At 43.1% G+C, this 13,964-nt stretch overlaps 1 protein-coding gene across 1 annotated transcript in view; it reads left to right on the plus strand.

Moving 5' to 3' along the window:
• The first annotated feature begins 6,049 nt into the window (after window positions 1-6,049).
• Window positions 6,050-13,964, plus strand: part of LOC109481972 — a 58,866-nt gene continuing 50,951 nt past the window's right edge. The window contains exons 1-8 of the mRNA XM_019784585.1: window positions 6,050-6,151; window positions 6,480-6,914; window positions 7,043-7,228; window positions 7,355-7,393; window positions 7,569-7,814; window positions 8,399-8,644; window positions 8,866-9,243; window positions 9,573-9,683. Of these exons, the coding sequence (XP_019640144.1) occupies window positions 6,079-6,151; window positions 6,480-6,914; window positions 7,043-7,228; window positions 7,355-7,393; window positions 7,569-7,814; window positions 8,399-8,644; window positions 8,866-9,243; window positions 9,573-9,683 (1,714 nt within the window). The 5' untranslated portion in view covers window positions 6,050-6,078. The remainder of the gene's footprint in view (window positions 6,152-6,479; window positions 6,915-7,042; window positions 7,229-7,354; window positions 7,394-7,568; window positions 7,815-8,398; window positions 8,645-8,865; window positions 9,244-9,572; window positions 9,684-13,964) is intronic.

Here is a 13,964-nt window from a genome sequence, read left to right on the forward strand (position 1 = left end):
ATTCATAAGGGGGTTATGGCCATTGAGAAAGCGGACGTTTGACCTAATTACATTTGGAGTCTTTAATAAAAGAATCAGAGTTCTGTGCTAAAGCTGTCTTTATCCTTTGCACACCTCCATGACTATTTATAACCTTACTCGTATGAATGACAACAGGAGATCACAAAAAGTTCTTTTCAGCTGGCGGCGAATGTAACAACGCTTTGATTGGACCAGTTATAACTGCCATTTTCAACTTTTAAAGGAGAGCGGCAACAATGCTCTAGCTATTTAAAGGCAGTGTTTTAGCTGCAAAGAATACCCTGTAGGACTATCATTCCCGTAGACTGTAGACTATGCCCCTTACTAAGCATAAGATTTCGGTCAACGTGGCCCAGGTCAGCTTACTGTATGACGGACGAAACTTCGTTGATTTATGCTGTATTGTGAAAATTAGAGCAAGGAGCGAACCTATAACTTTGTGATCCAGAAACTGGATTACGAACCAATGTAAGTTATACCTAACAGATCCAGAACATGTATTTTTAATGTGTCCTCCATCCATCGTCATGGACGCCAGCCGTGTGTTTTGTGTAAACCGTACGATGGTACATGGTAAATGTAACAGGTTTCGTCCCTGTTCAGCTGCGTCTGAGATGCTGTGTGGAACGCAGTCTCGAACATTTCGAGGTTTCTTCACTTTTTTTGAGGACGACGCTATCATCGGAGTGCGCAAGAAAATCAAAAGAGGTATTGTGAAATGTCCAATACTAGTACAATGTATGTCCGAAGTCGTTCAAATACAGTAACAAGTAACCCTAATATTACTGCATATAGCAAAAACGGTCAAAACAATCCCAGAACACTAGCTTGTTGTAACGTCTTTATAGTTATATATTTAAGGTTGCGAAAACCTGAAATAATTGGAGAGGCATTTTCGTGCTTTGTAATTATCATAATATATACCAACAAAATCATACCCGTTATATGTCTCTTTTTTAATATGTCTCTTTCCCTGCATCCCCTTCACCTCTAGACGTATACAGTAAGTAGGCTGTTTACTAAAAATGTGTCCATTTCGCAAAGATTGACATTTAGCCTTTTCCCCAGCCATGTCACCAAACACTTACCGAAAGACCACCAAAGCTGTAACATTCAAACTTAACGGTCTTTAAGCGTGGTAACCTCTCTGCTATCCAAACCACGCCTAGTCTCATCTCTTTGCAGTTTATCTGTTTATGACTATTGCATTCTCCCAGCGTTAGAGACCTCCGAGAATTTTGGCTACGTGACATGTGACAGATGGTTGTCTTTTCTTGTTTGTTGTTTTAGAAGAGGTAGGCTACTACTGTGTTTGTGGTTTTTTGGGCGTCCTGTTTTGATACAGGTGTCAGCGATACGAATGACATGTTCTAAACAAAGTGAGTGAAGGAAGGCATCTGGGGAAGAGATGTAGCCTACGTTCCTAAGACAGATAAAGGTGGAGTCGATAACACTAGTATTTCAATCTCCACCATATGCAAGTGAGTGGGGTCGTGTGGTGTAAAAGCAAAGTGTTCGGCTCAGAACCAAGAGGTCCTGCGTTCGAATCCTGCCATGTCACCGATCTTCTGCCCTTGGGAAAGGAAATTTACACGACTTTTCTCACTTCACTTCACTCAGGTGTGAATGAGTACATAGCTTCGGTTAAGGACGTCTATCGGATAGAACGTTAAATGGAGGTCCCGTGTTTTGGGAGAGCCGCACCCCACGCACGTTAAAGAACCCACCACACTTATATCGGAAAGAGTAGGGATCCTTCAAGATATGAGTGGTTCAAAATCCTACTAACAGTCCTACGGCCGTACCTGGGGTCGTATTGAGGTCACATGCGTTAGCGCCGAATGACGGCCGCTCCAGACCCTTTTGATTCAGCCCCACTAATATTGTAAGCTCCTCACAATTCAGCCCTTGGCTGCACCAAGAGATTGGCCGGTCCGCCCAATAGCAATAACAAGCTAGGTAACCACGGTTTGCCATTCTTAAGCTTAAATCGCAATTTTCACAGATTAAGCACTTCGAATTAATTGAGAATGTGGTACACGACACAAAAATCAGGACAATTCGATGCCTTAAATACAAGTTGTGGTAACGCGTTGGCTGAAAAGTTGAAATAAATTTAGTATATTTTGGGACACCAAGTGTCACACAATTGTTCCCAGCTCTGCACAGTGACTCAAGTAATGGTGACATAATGAGAGCAAACAGCAGCACATCACAAACCTAATGCTGTATTTAGTGGTAATTATGTCAATTGTTCACGTCCCGTCTCCTAGTGTTCTAGAAATGTCAAACTATAGTCTGGCGACAGACTATAAACTATAGTACTATTCAGACGCCAATGTCTTAAACCAGTGATTACGGCAAGGAAATGTTGTTATCCCTTGGCTAACTCTCAGGTCTGACTTTAGGTGCCGTAAGATCCATACTTTGTTTCTTGGGTCTTTTAAGACACTAATTGTTACCTTTGACACCCCACTGTGACCTTAATCAAACCTTTACAAATATCTAAGTATCTCCATTTCTTTGTGAATGATCACCGCTATGGTGCCAAAAAAAATCGCGTTGCTTTCGTGAGTAGGACGTCAGGTAAACAGGTCGTAACAGTCTTTTTTAAAGATTTTGTATGAAACATTAGACCTTTTGTTTGGTGCTGTTTTCTTGTGAGTCGTCTCGAGGCTGCAATCACTCAGAACTGTGTCGTCCATCATTTATTCCGCTCCAATGCCTTCGAGGTGTCTAAAAACACCCTCCATGACGAATGGGCACTGTAATTAGAGCCTAACGCCGGCGGCCTCACGTTGTCAAGACACAAGCAGGTACTTCAGGGCTCTGTTTGATTCAGAACTTCATTTCTGTGGCGGATATACTTTTGCTTCCATCTTCTGCGAGTTGACCGTATGCGCGTATATTCTTCAGCTCAAGTCCAAGTCTCTGGCACGACAGCTTAGAGCTATAACCTGGGCGTCTCGAACGTAAGTGTGCCTCACTTAATTATCTTGTAAAGTCTTTAGTCTTTCCTTTCTGTGTTTCTTGACAAGAGCACCCGTGCTACATGTATACTAGCTTCCTTCTTTTCATGAACATAGGCTTATACCAACAACTACATAGGTATGTCAGTCGTTGGTATTCACGGATACGGGATATTGTTTTATTTGTAAGACTTATTTTGCTCTCAGTATTTTCCAACTTTCGTATGCATATAAGCTGTTCTTTATATCTCTTGACGTTGCCACGTAGTTGCAGATTGTTATGTCGGTACGTATACCAGTTGTTAGCAGTATTTTTTTACGGATATTGGCGTATTTTCTAAGTCCATTATGGTCATGATTTAAATGATAGATTCTATAGATTCTATAACATGTATTTGTTTGGTTTTTATATATGGGTTTGTGCTCTAACCCACGGTTAATGCAGAAGCGACAACATAACCTGCCACTGAGTCTTATATATATATACACTGTACATAATGTTGATGTTTGCTCATATAGGTAGGGGAAACATAATTGGGTATGTGCTAACTAGCAACTAGTGGCCTTTTCCCATGTAGTTTGCAATCACTACTCAGAAACAATTCCGTAATGAAGGTGTTTCCTCATATCTCGATAGTCTCTTACGGCTTTACAAAAACAATTTTATTGAATGGAATCGGAGCATCGTCTGTAGTTTGTAACTGTATGTATGCCTAGTAATGATGAGTGAGTGTGTGAAATGGGCAAACTGATCACCGAGTACTACTTTGCTCTTTATTTCACAATGTTTGGGTCCATTTTCCACCCGTTTTCGTTTAGCGACTTACTCTTAATCCTTCTTCAAGATAAGAAGGTAAGATAAATACCATCGAGATTTTTCATAATAGTAATGAAAATCCAATCCAACATAAACCATGAGAAGACCTAGTTAGCTGTTACTGTAATCTATAATGTGAATGACGTGCGTGATGATTATCCATAGTCGTTAAGGCACTAGGAAGATTGTCTGCGCTTCGGGGGGGGGGATTGGTGATAATCGGAAAAATTAAGCCATCTTAGTATCAATGGTGTTTAAGTAGATTTGAATGGCGACTGACAAAATATTTTCTGGTACAATGTTGACAAAAACAGTACCGTACGCAAGACGAAAGAAGTACTGGTTGTGTGTAAGAAAATCCCAATATTCTGTGTTCTACCATGGAGATGTATTTTAACTCCATGGTTCTACCAACCTGATGAAACCTGACCATTACCGTATATACACAGACCTGTGACCATGTGCAGCTATCAGGTCCAACTCCTGTATTCACCCGCCTATGTATATTGGACAATATAAAGAACAAATTCATACATTGACAATATCATAGTTTAACAGTACAAAGAATTGAGGAGCAGTATCTACTTTTTAAAAACATTTTTGAAGACTGTGTACACATGTTTGCCAAAGAATTGACCCTTACATAACCCCTGGTATCTACAGCTCTCTGCGTGTTAAGAAGGTCTTTTATGCACCAGACGGTATGCCTTTCAGATTGGAACTGGTGTCCTGAATTCTACAATCCTCAACCTTTGTTAAAGATTTTCGGATATTGATATTGACTTGATCCTTAGGATATTGCGAACGTCTTCAGACATGTATGTTTATCGTCTGATGTTACAATGTTTACGCCGTTGCCATGGTAGCCGATGGCAAACTGATCTAGCTGGTTTCCCTGCTTCATTTTTGACAGGATGAAAAGACAAAAGACAGCTTTTACTGCCCCATTAGTCTTTTTGTTGATAGGTTTTTAGGGAATTGTTCTGTTCCTAAGGCAAAAAAGTAATCCCATTTAAGGTTCTGTTGCAGTTTGTTGTTTGCTCAGGTGTGAAAGAATCATCTACAGGTGTGTAGAGTTTGTCTGAAACACGTCAAAACGCGAGGCGTCAAAATTCATAGACAAAATTATAGTTATTAATATGTCTTTTATCTTTATGCACGTCGTCTTTTGTTTCAGATGTTACAAAACTGACCCAGATAGTGGCTTACGTGGAAACATATTTACGACTTTAGATATGCTTTCCTCCATCATGTAACCAATCGTATATTTGATATATAGATTAGAAAACGTGACTTAATGCTGTTAATTGTGCGGCCGATTTCTTTGGTAACCCTTCTTATCGCCTTTTAAACAAAAACAGGGTACCTTATCATTGGCAGGGTGATGATCTCATTGTTACTCCTGCCGCCATCTTGTGTGTTTATACATGTATCCTATAATGATAGGGATTTAGCAGGTATTATATAGATACGTCTCCGAGGCACGCGGATGTAAAGTCGTATTACCGTTTTGTTAAGAATGTAAGAAAACCCCCAAGGCCAGAAACTGTATTGAGGCCATTTCAGATCTTTCCTTATTTCGTGAAAGGAAATTGATCTATATGAATATTTTCTAAATCAAGGACACTTCTTTCTTTTTTTGATATTCTAAATATCAACCAAAACGGCAGCCTCTACCAGGCTTTAGGACCGGCTGGAAAGAGTAGAAATTGGCCAAATTGGCCAAATAGACAAGATAGGTAACAATTGCGATGGCAGTCGGTGTAAACAACTCCCCTGGCAATGGTTATCCGAGTGTGTGTGTGTGTGTGTGTGTGTGTGTGTGTGTGTGTGTGTGTGTGTGTGTGTGTGTGTGTGTGTGTGTGTGTGTGTGTGTGAGTGTGTGTGTGTGTATAAGTGTGTGTGTGTGCGTGTTTGTGCGTTCGTGTGCGCGCGTGTTTGTGCGTGCGTGCGTGTGTGTGTGTGTGTGTGTGTGTGTGTGTGTGTGTGTGTGTGTGTGTGCGCGCGTGTGTGTGAATTTGTGTGAGGGGGGGCCTTTAGTGAGTGTGAACTCTGCCCTATTTTCCGGTCAATGACGTATTCGCCATGTTACCAGAATTGTAGTCGTATATGATTGATATGAAACGTATAAACTGCTTTATGTATCTTTTCTAACTCTCTATCTCTCTAACTTTCTATCTCTCATAGACATCAAGTGTAGAAATAAGACAAACATTAATCTTTACCTTTTCTATAGGTCCGTATAGCTGACTCCAGGTCGGGACTCCAACCATGGACACAGTGCCCATATGGCTTCTGGGAGTTTGTTCTCTACTGGCCGTTTTCTGTCCCATCGTAACTAGTGGTAAGTTGATCTTTGCAACGATTCAAGCTGAGGCTATGTTGATTTGATTATATGGCTGATATCCTTTAGAAGTCCAAAACTGATGCGAGTGTGCGAATAAAAAACAAGTTTGGCAAAAAAAGTTGGCTACATTATGAAATCCATGTGGTCATGAAGGGTGAGTGGCCTTGCGCTCAGAGCTAAGCTCGTTAAAAAGACTTTGCCACCAGATTACTACCAGCCTGTAACGAAGATGCGGCACACGTGCTCACCATGGACTGTTGACAACTGTCCACTGCAGGCTTTCAAAGGCATATGTTCTTTTTATGGTGCATTTTACTTTCGGCAGATTCCTGGATCCCGTCCTCCAGTTCGTGGGTCGTGGAATCGGCAGGGACTCCCTCAGGAGTTGTTTCCGACGCCGGGAAGGCCCTGGACGGAAACTCCGGTACCTACTGGAACCCAGAAGAACTGCCACAGAACTACAACAACTGGTACATCACCTTAGACCTCGGAGCTTCCTACAGTCTCTCCAAGATCAAGTTTCAAAACTACGGAGACACGACACACGACGTTTCCGCTTTCGCGCTTCAGAAGTCGTCGAGTTCGACCCCGTACGTCTGGGCAAACGTAGTCTCCAACTCAGGCGTTGCCACAGGCCATACTTCATTTCAAGAATACGCCTTTACAGCGACGTCTGCCCGCTACTGGAAGTTCATTGTGACACGAACACCAAATGGCTACCAGCCGTATTTGAAGGAGCTGCAATTCTATGGATCAGGAGGTGAGGAACCAAGTACATGAGAATATATTTTAGCGTCTTGAACTCGACCTTCTCAATTAAGTCTACAGACTGGGCTTGTGTTGATTTGCATTGTGGGTCTTTGCATTGATCCTGCTTATCCCATACAGTTGCCGTTGCCGGAGGCTGGTCGGCGTGGGACGCGTGGACGGAGTGCAGCGTGACTTGCGGTAACGTCACCGGCAGCCGGACCCGCACACGCCGCTGTGACAACCCCGAGCCGCTGTTCGGCGGGAGGAGCTGTGCCGGGGACACACAGGAGACGAGCGCCTGCAGCTCTGATGTGCCATGTCCAGGTACAGTCAAAACTGCCTAATCTCCATGTAGATCATAGGGTGGCAAAAGACAGTATCAAATTAGCCAGGCAGTGTACCCATAGGTAAATTGCCTCTCTGATGTTTTTCTCTGTTCTTATTTTTCAGTTATCGAAACAGGTGGAAGCGTCGGTGCAGATCATCTACGTGAGTGTTTTTAGTAGACACTGTGGAAGTAATTGATTTAAACATGACTGATTTAAACATTTAAACATGACTGGAAGAATCAATGCCCAAACACGAAGAATTTGACGTTGTTAGCGTTTTGTTGATATTTACATTGTAGCGACCTAAAGTGTGGCCTGTTTGTTTTTTTAACCAGTGTATCCAACACTCTGTATGTACGGGGACGGTTCTACCTACCGTGGATCAGTAAATACCACACAGTCTGGCCTGACATGCCAACACTGGGACAGCCAATCACCGCACGAGCACAACTCCACCGTCACGTATCCTCTCGCGGGACTGCACGAGAACTACTGCAGGAACCCGGATGGAGCAGCGCGACCTTGGTGCTACACCACGGACCCGGATGTAACTCGGGAATACTGCGATATTTCAAATTGCTGTAAGATTACATCTCTTATTTTAAACTGCTTTATAAAGTTAAAACTGTGGGTCGTGTGGCGCAGCGGCAGCGTTCTCGACTCGGAACCAGAGGCCCCGGGTTCGAGTCCTGACATGCCACCGATCTTGTGCCCTTGGGACTTTACACGACTTTCCTCACTTCGCTCAGGTGTAAATGAGTATTGTACTGTCCCTGTGTTGGTGTCGGCATTAATATAAGTTGAAAAAAACTTGAGTGTGTCGTCACCACGTCTTGTGATTACATGTTTCGGAATAAAAAAAAAGTTAAAACTAGGCTAATGCGAGAAGGAAATGGCCTTTTCTGGCATGTTGTACTTCAATAGGTCAATAGTGTTCTGGGTGTGGTTGGGACTAAAATTATTCATAAGGAAAATTAGGCGTGGTCTACATCTGGTCACACTGCTCCCGAACTTCAGCCAGCCTTGGTTGTTTTTTTTTTTGGCTGGGGGAAGGTTGAATGTGTGACAGGGGCTTTAGCTTTCCTCTCTTGAATATATCGTAGATGTGATTCTATGATGTTTAAAATTTAATTTTAACATGTCTAATGTTATTTGCCTACTGCAGTCATAGATGAATGCTACGAAGGTGATGGGGCGAGCTACCGGGGAACTGTAAACGTCACCAAATCGGGACGGGCATGCCAGTACTGGGCCAACCAGACTATTCACACGCACGATAATACTCCCGAGAACCACCCCAGCAGCGGCCTGGAGGAAAACTACTGCAGAAACCCCAACGGTACAGGTTACGTCTGGTGTTATACTGCGGACCCTGATGTGAGAGATGAAGAATGCGTCATTCCTAGATGTGGTATGTGATCAAGTAGATGAATACTGAATAAATAGGTAGATAGATAAATAAATTTGAATATACCAGGACACCCCTTTGGTCTACCGACTGCTTTTTCAGCTTCTTGTTGAGACCTGAAGATGTCAATTTTAAAAGACTTTGCTTCGCTCACTCTTTAAAGTTTCCCGTACGCACATGTCCAATGTCCAATGTTTTTGCCGGTGATTTTTTTAAAACTTCAGATAACAAATGGACGCGTTACGGCACCAACTACTTCCGAGCTTACGGTGAGGAGCGCAAGACTTACGCCGACGCCAAAGCCGATTGCGCCGAGGAAAACGCCCTCCTTCCGATCGTGAAAGACTCCGGAACGTGGGACTTCCTCGTCAACCTAAGGGACTCGTCTGGAATCACCTCTAATGTCTGGATAGGTGTGACTGATCTAGAAGAGGAGGGGACGTTCGTTTGGGACGATGGAAGTCCGCCAGGATGGGAACCCGATCCAAGCAGCCACAAGAGTCATTGGGACTGCGCCAAAATGACGAGAAGTGAAGACGATCCTCCCAATCAGCTGTTGTCTGCTAACTGCACCAATACAAAGTATTACATCTGCGAAAGAAGTATGTATGATTCTGAGCACCCGCCTATCATTAATCCGTTATCTACCTTTATGTTAACTACTTACGTCTAGACCCTTTTGTAATTTCATCTATATTTCTGTTTTATCTAATATCTATGTTTATGTATCTGTGATAGTAATCACATGTGATCGACAGCCTAAATATGACATACGCTTAACTCTGCAAAATATGTCTGAACTCTGCCTATGGTTCCCTTCAGCAGGCAGTGATTGCAAGGAAATTACTGTTTGTAAAATAAAGTATACAATGATCGTAAGATGTGAGAACAAACTTGAACTTGACTGATCAATGCTTGTTGTTTTTTACAGTAACGAGACCGTGTTCTCCGAACCCGTGTATCAATAACGGCACGTGTGTGGAGACTGTACCGTCAGGCTTCCTCTGCAGATGTGGACAGAACTACACCGGGACATACTGCGGTACGTTCTTCTGTTTGTTGTATGTAGAATTTAGAAATACAGTGACATGGTTAAATGCACCCATTGCACTTTAAGTTTGCGTACTGATGCTTTGTAGAAAGTTGCGTATGATAGCACAGAAATATGTAACATTGCACATATTGCAGATACCACTATGATCTAGGCCTATTGCGATAGCTTCTTCTATTTGTTGTATGTACAAAACTACAATGGCATGGTTAAAAAACCTTATGGCGCTTTGTTCACTGATGCTCTGTTGAAAGTTACGTATAATAACACTGAACTATGTAACATTGCACATGGAGCAAAAATACCACTGTGAGCAGTGCCATGATTGGTTTTTGTTGTTGAAAAAGTTTTAAGGCCCATAATACTGATCACCCGTGATGCCATCTTCCAAAGAGGCATACTTATACTTTTACTGGGTCTTGTGGTCTTATACTAACCATGCAATATGCTGAAAATGTAACATTATAATGTTACATTCAGCCTGGTAAATGGCATGAAGGTCTCAACTGTTATGAAGGCGAGACCTTCATGTCAGTTTGTAAGTGCGACGAGAGAAACGTATGCTCCATTCCAAGGCAAGGCATTATCTAGCACTTGCTAAGCTACACTGGGCTGTCCCTATACATCAGTGGTTATGGTGACACAGAAAAACCGGAGAAAGGATGCTGCCACGTTGGTACATGATGCTGCACTATCACCTTTACAATAACATCCAGGCTAGGGCACATTTAACCGCGGGAACTCCGAAGAACACACACGGTACAAAGGGGACATTTTCTCCTGACTGTTGCCGATGGACGGTTCATTCTCATTGGTTCCACGTCAGGGTAAAGGCAGAATCTCACAGGCTCCACATATCTCTTTTGTAATGGTGGCCAGCAGTTCACTTCTTGCATCATTTTACTCACATCTCAAACTTTTGAAAGAGCTGGCTCTATCCTACTTTCTCTTCTTGGTACTAAATTCTGGTATGCACTGTGATGTCTTCTCGTTGAATGCAATGGCTTACGTATTCAGAAAATGTCATCTCTCTCGACAACTTATTCAACCACTGGACACAGAGCTACCGGCGGTTTGCGTGAGCTATGTGGAACTGAATGAGAGCTGGCGAAGCGTAGACTTCTGGCAAAACAAATACGACTCCTCTTCTGTCTTCCGTTGCGATAACCGTGATACCAGCATCAGCGGCGCCGGAGGGTGGTACCGTTTCACCGGTCCCGCTGGTACGCAGATGCCTACCGAGCAACCCACGTCCACTCACCGCTGTGGGACACACGCCCCGGTGTGGCTGAATGGAGCTCATCCTGCTCTTCAGGACGGTAACGTCACGCGACGAGTATGTGCCTTCTGGTTGTCCTACAGCTGCTACTGGTCATGGAACATTCAAGTCAGAACATGTCCCGGCGGATATTATGTCTACCAGCTGCCGGAACCCCCGGCATGTTATCTTACATACTGCGGAGGTAAGGGGTGCTGCAGGTGCACATTTTATATGAATGAAGACATTTATTGTACATTTTTGCCCCACTGGGCTAAGCCCAGTTCACATTGAACAATCATTTACGATGTATATAAATGTATTATATAAACGTCAAGTATACATGGAATCATATGGCATCATTTCCGTGTCAACATTACGGACGTTAAAACGTCACGTTTTTGGGTCTATACGTCACGATTTTTGGTCCCTCGTGTTATCGTAACGCATCAAAACGCACCATGTTAAACGTAACATGATATTACGTTACGTTGCTTATGATACGTTACAAACGTCACATGCACCCGCGCGAATGAATAAGTGCTGTTCGCAGGTACTTTTTACCACAACTTCATCACCCCTTTACTTTTCTAATGGTTCCGTCCACATCAGCCGTCAGATTAATAGACGTGTTTTGGTGTCGTCATCAATTGACGTGTGCCACATCAAGTGTCAAAATCAAACCAGGAAGGGTCCGTCCACATCAGCCGTCAGATTAATAGACGTGTTTTGGTGTCGTCATCAATTGACGTGTGCCACATCAAGTGTCAAAATCAAACCAGGAAGGGTCCTTGGACATATACAGGTGAGACAGAACGTGCACTGAAACAAGATTCCTGGAATACCAACGTCCTATCTCTTTAGACTCAGAGGTCCCGCAACACATTCATATTGAATCTCCGGGACGCTAACTTAAAATCCTCGATTTTGAACCGGATTTCTTTGCAAGAGGAGTGAAAAAGCGGGCGGTCTACATCAGAGCTCACAGACCTACCCTGAACAGAGACGGGGGGCGACACAAGTTATCTTGAACGGATGACCCGCTAATACGGCCATGTGTCTCTTACGTCACGTTCCAAGAGTAGACGGGTCTATATTACGTGTACAAGGTTGATGGAATCAGCCGAAAATTTGGGTAAGTCCCGATTCATTCCAGTGTTGGTTCGGCCATGGTTGGCTACCGGTTTGCTGATGTTCGGGAGTAGGTCTGGTTGTCAGTCAAATTTAACTCAAATTCGATTCCATTCATATCGAAAGGTAGGCGTGGCCTAAATCTGCTCCCGAACACATGGCATACATGGCCACTTAATTCACGCTTTTGGAAAGTGCCACTTTCAATTGTGTAAATTTTGACTTTTTAGAGACTGGGTAGGGGGAACTTGGAAGTGTCCATTTTGTATGGGGGCATTTTGGGTGATGGTCCATTCCCGCAGGTGAGGTCAAAGTAAGAAAATTGAAAATCCGGGTGGTATTATATTTTGAGTAAATGTAAGTTTTGGAATGTCCATTTCTGCAAGATGTTGATATGGAATCAGTAAATGGGTAGGGAGATGGAGTGAAATATGGTGTATTTCCTCCCGAGTAAATGACCTGGCTTTCTCGTTTTCAGGTATTTTCTTTTCTGCACCTTTCCTATTTCAGCAACACTGAAAGATACTGCCATGGATGTCAATCGGCACAGACTGTACTCTTGAATTTTGTAGATTGTGATCTTAAGATGTAAATTTCTTGGTGACTACCAACCCACATTGTCACACATGTCTTCAACCAGGCGACTCAGTGTCACAGAAGATCATCTTCCCCGGTCCAAGAGGCACTGATGACTATGCCAGGATGGAGGCCACATTGTCTGAGGACTTAACAAGCTTTACCCTCTGTGTGCACATGCGCTCCAACATGGATTCCAGCAATGTAATCAGCTTGGTCAGCTACGCAGTGGCAGAAAACAACAACGAGCTCTTTTTTGGTAATCGTGAATTTAAAGTAAGTATAGAATCGCTTTCGATATTAGGCTTCTGTTGTCTAAAGCATCCTATTTTGTTGCTTGCTTAGTTGCAAGTGTGTCCTGATAGTTTAGACAGAGATATTATGACTTCCCTTTTGTATCCAAAGTCATCAAGCACAAGGATTTTATATCTCAAGTCGTGAAAAATGAAATTGTGACTAGAATGGAAGACAAATATCAAAAAAAGGAAAAAAAAATTAAAAGGCCTGCATGAAAAAAAAATGAGAAGAAAAGCTAGTGGAATTTGTTCACTTTCATACGAAATTCCAGGTCATGTGGATAAAAGAATGAAAAAAAAGAATGCATTTAACGAAGTGGCAAGCGGAGATGGACATGGGAGAAAACAGATATGTTTTATCCATACCGTGGTATATAATGAAATATAATGAAATATAAATTTTGGTTTATAAATCAGCTCATGTCCTTTTTTGTCGTATTCAGTTATGCATACTAGTACAAAACCGTGGCAACAAAATGGCCGACCCACCCGTATGGGATGGTAAGTGGCACGCAATATGCACCACCTGGAGCAGCAGTGATGGGGCCTGGCAGCTCTACGCTGACGGCGTGCTGACGGCTTCAGGCTCCGGGTTTAACGTGGGAGGAAGAGTGCGCAAAGGAGGAGCATGGATCCTCGGACAGGACCAAGACGTAGTCGGGGGAGGATTCGATGCTGACCAGGCCTTCACCGGAGAGCTGTCGGGAGTCAACCTCTGGGACCGCGTGCTGTCTCCTGCCGAAATAGCAGCGGACTGTAGTTACCATGGCAACGTGATTGACTGGGATACCACTAACATTAGAGTCTTCGGACAGGCCAGCAGGGCTGAGTATCAATGCAGTAAGTAGTACGTGTTCATTGATATATGATGTTCTTTACAGCTTTACAGGACCTGCACAGGTATTAAGACCCTTGAATGTGTCTTAGACAAGCCTTTCAGCACCAAGGAAAGGTGCTGCCATAAAAGTCAATCTGCACAGTACTTTATACTGTTTTTTCTAATGTATGCAA

Source organism: Branchiostoma belcheri, unplaced genomic scaffold (assembly GCF_001625305.1).
Source record: "Branchiostoma belcheri isolate BF01 breed outbred unplaced genomic scaffold, Haploidv18h27 scaffold59, whole genome shotgun sequence".
Taxonomy (NCBI): Eukaryota; Metazoa; Chordata; class Leptocardii; order Amphioxiformes; family Branchiostomatidae; genus Branchiostoma; species Branchiostoma belcheri.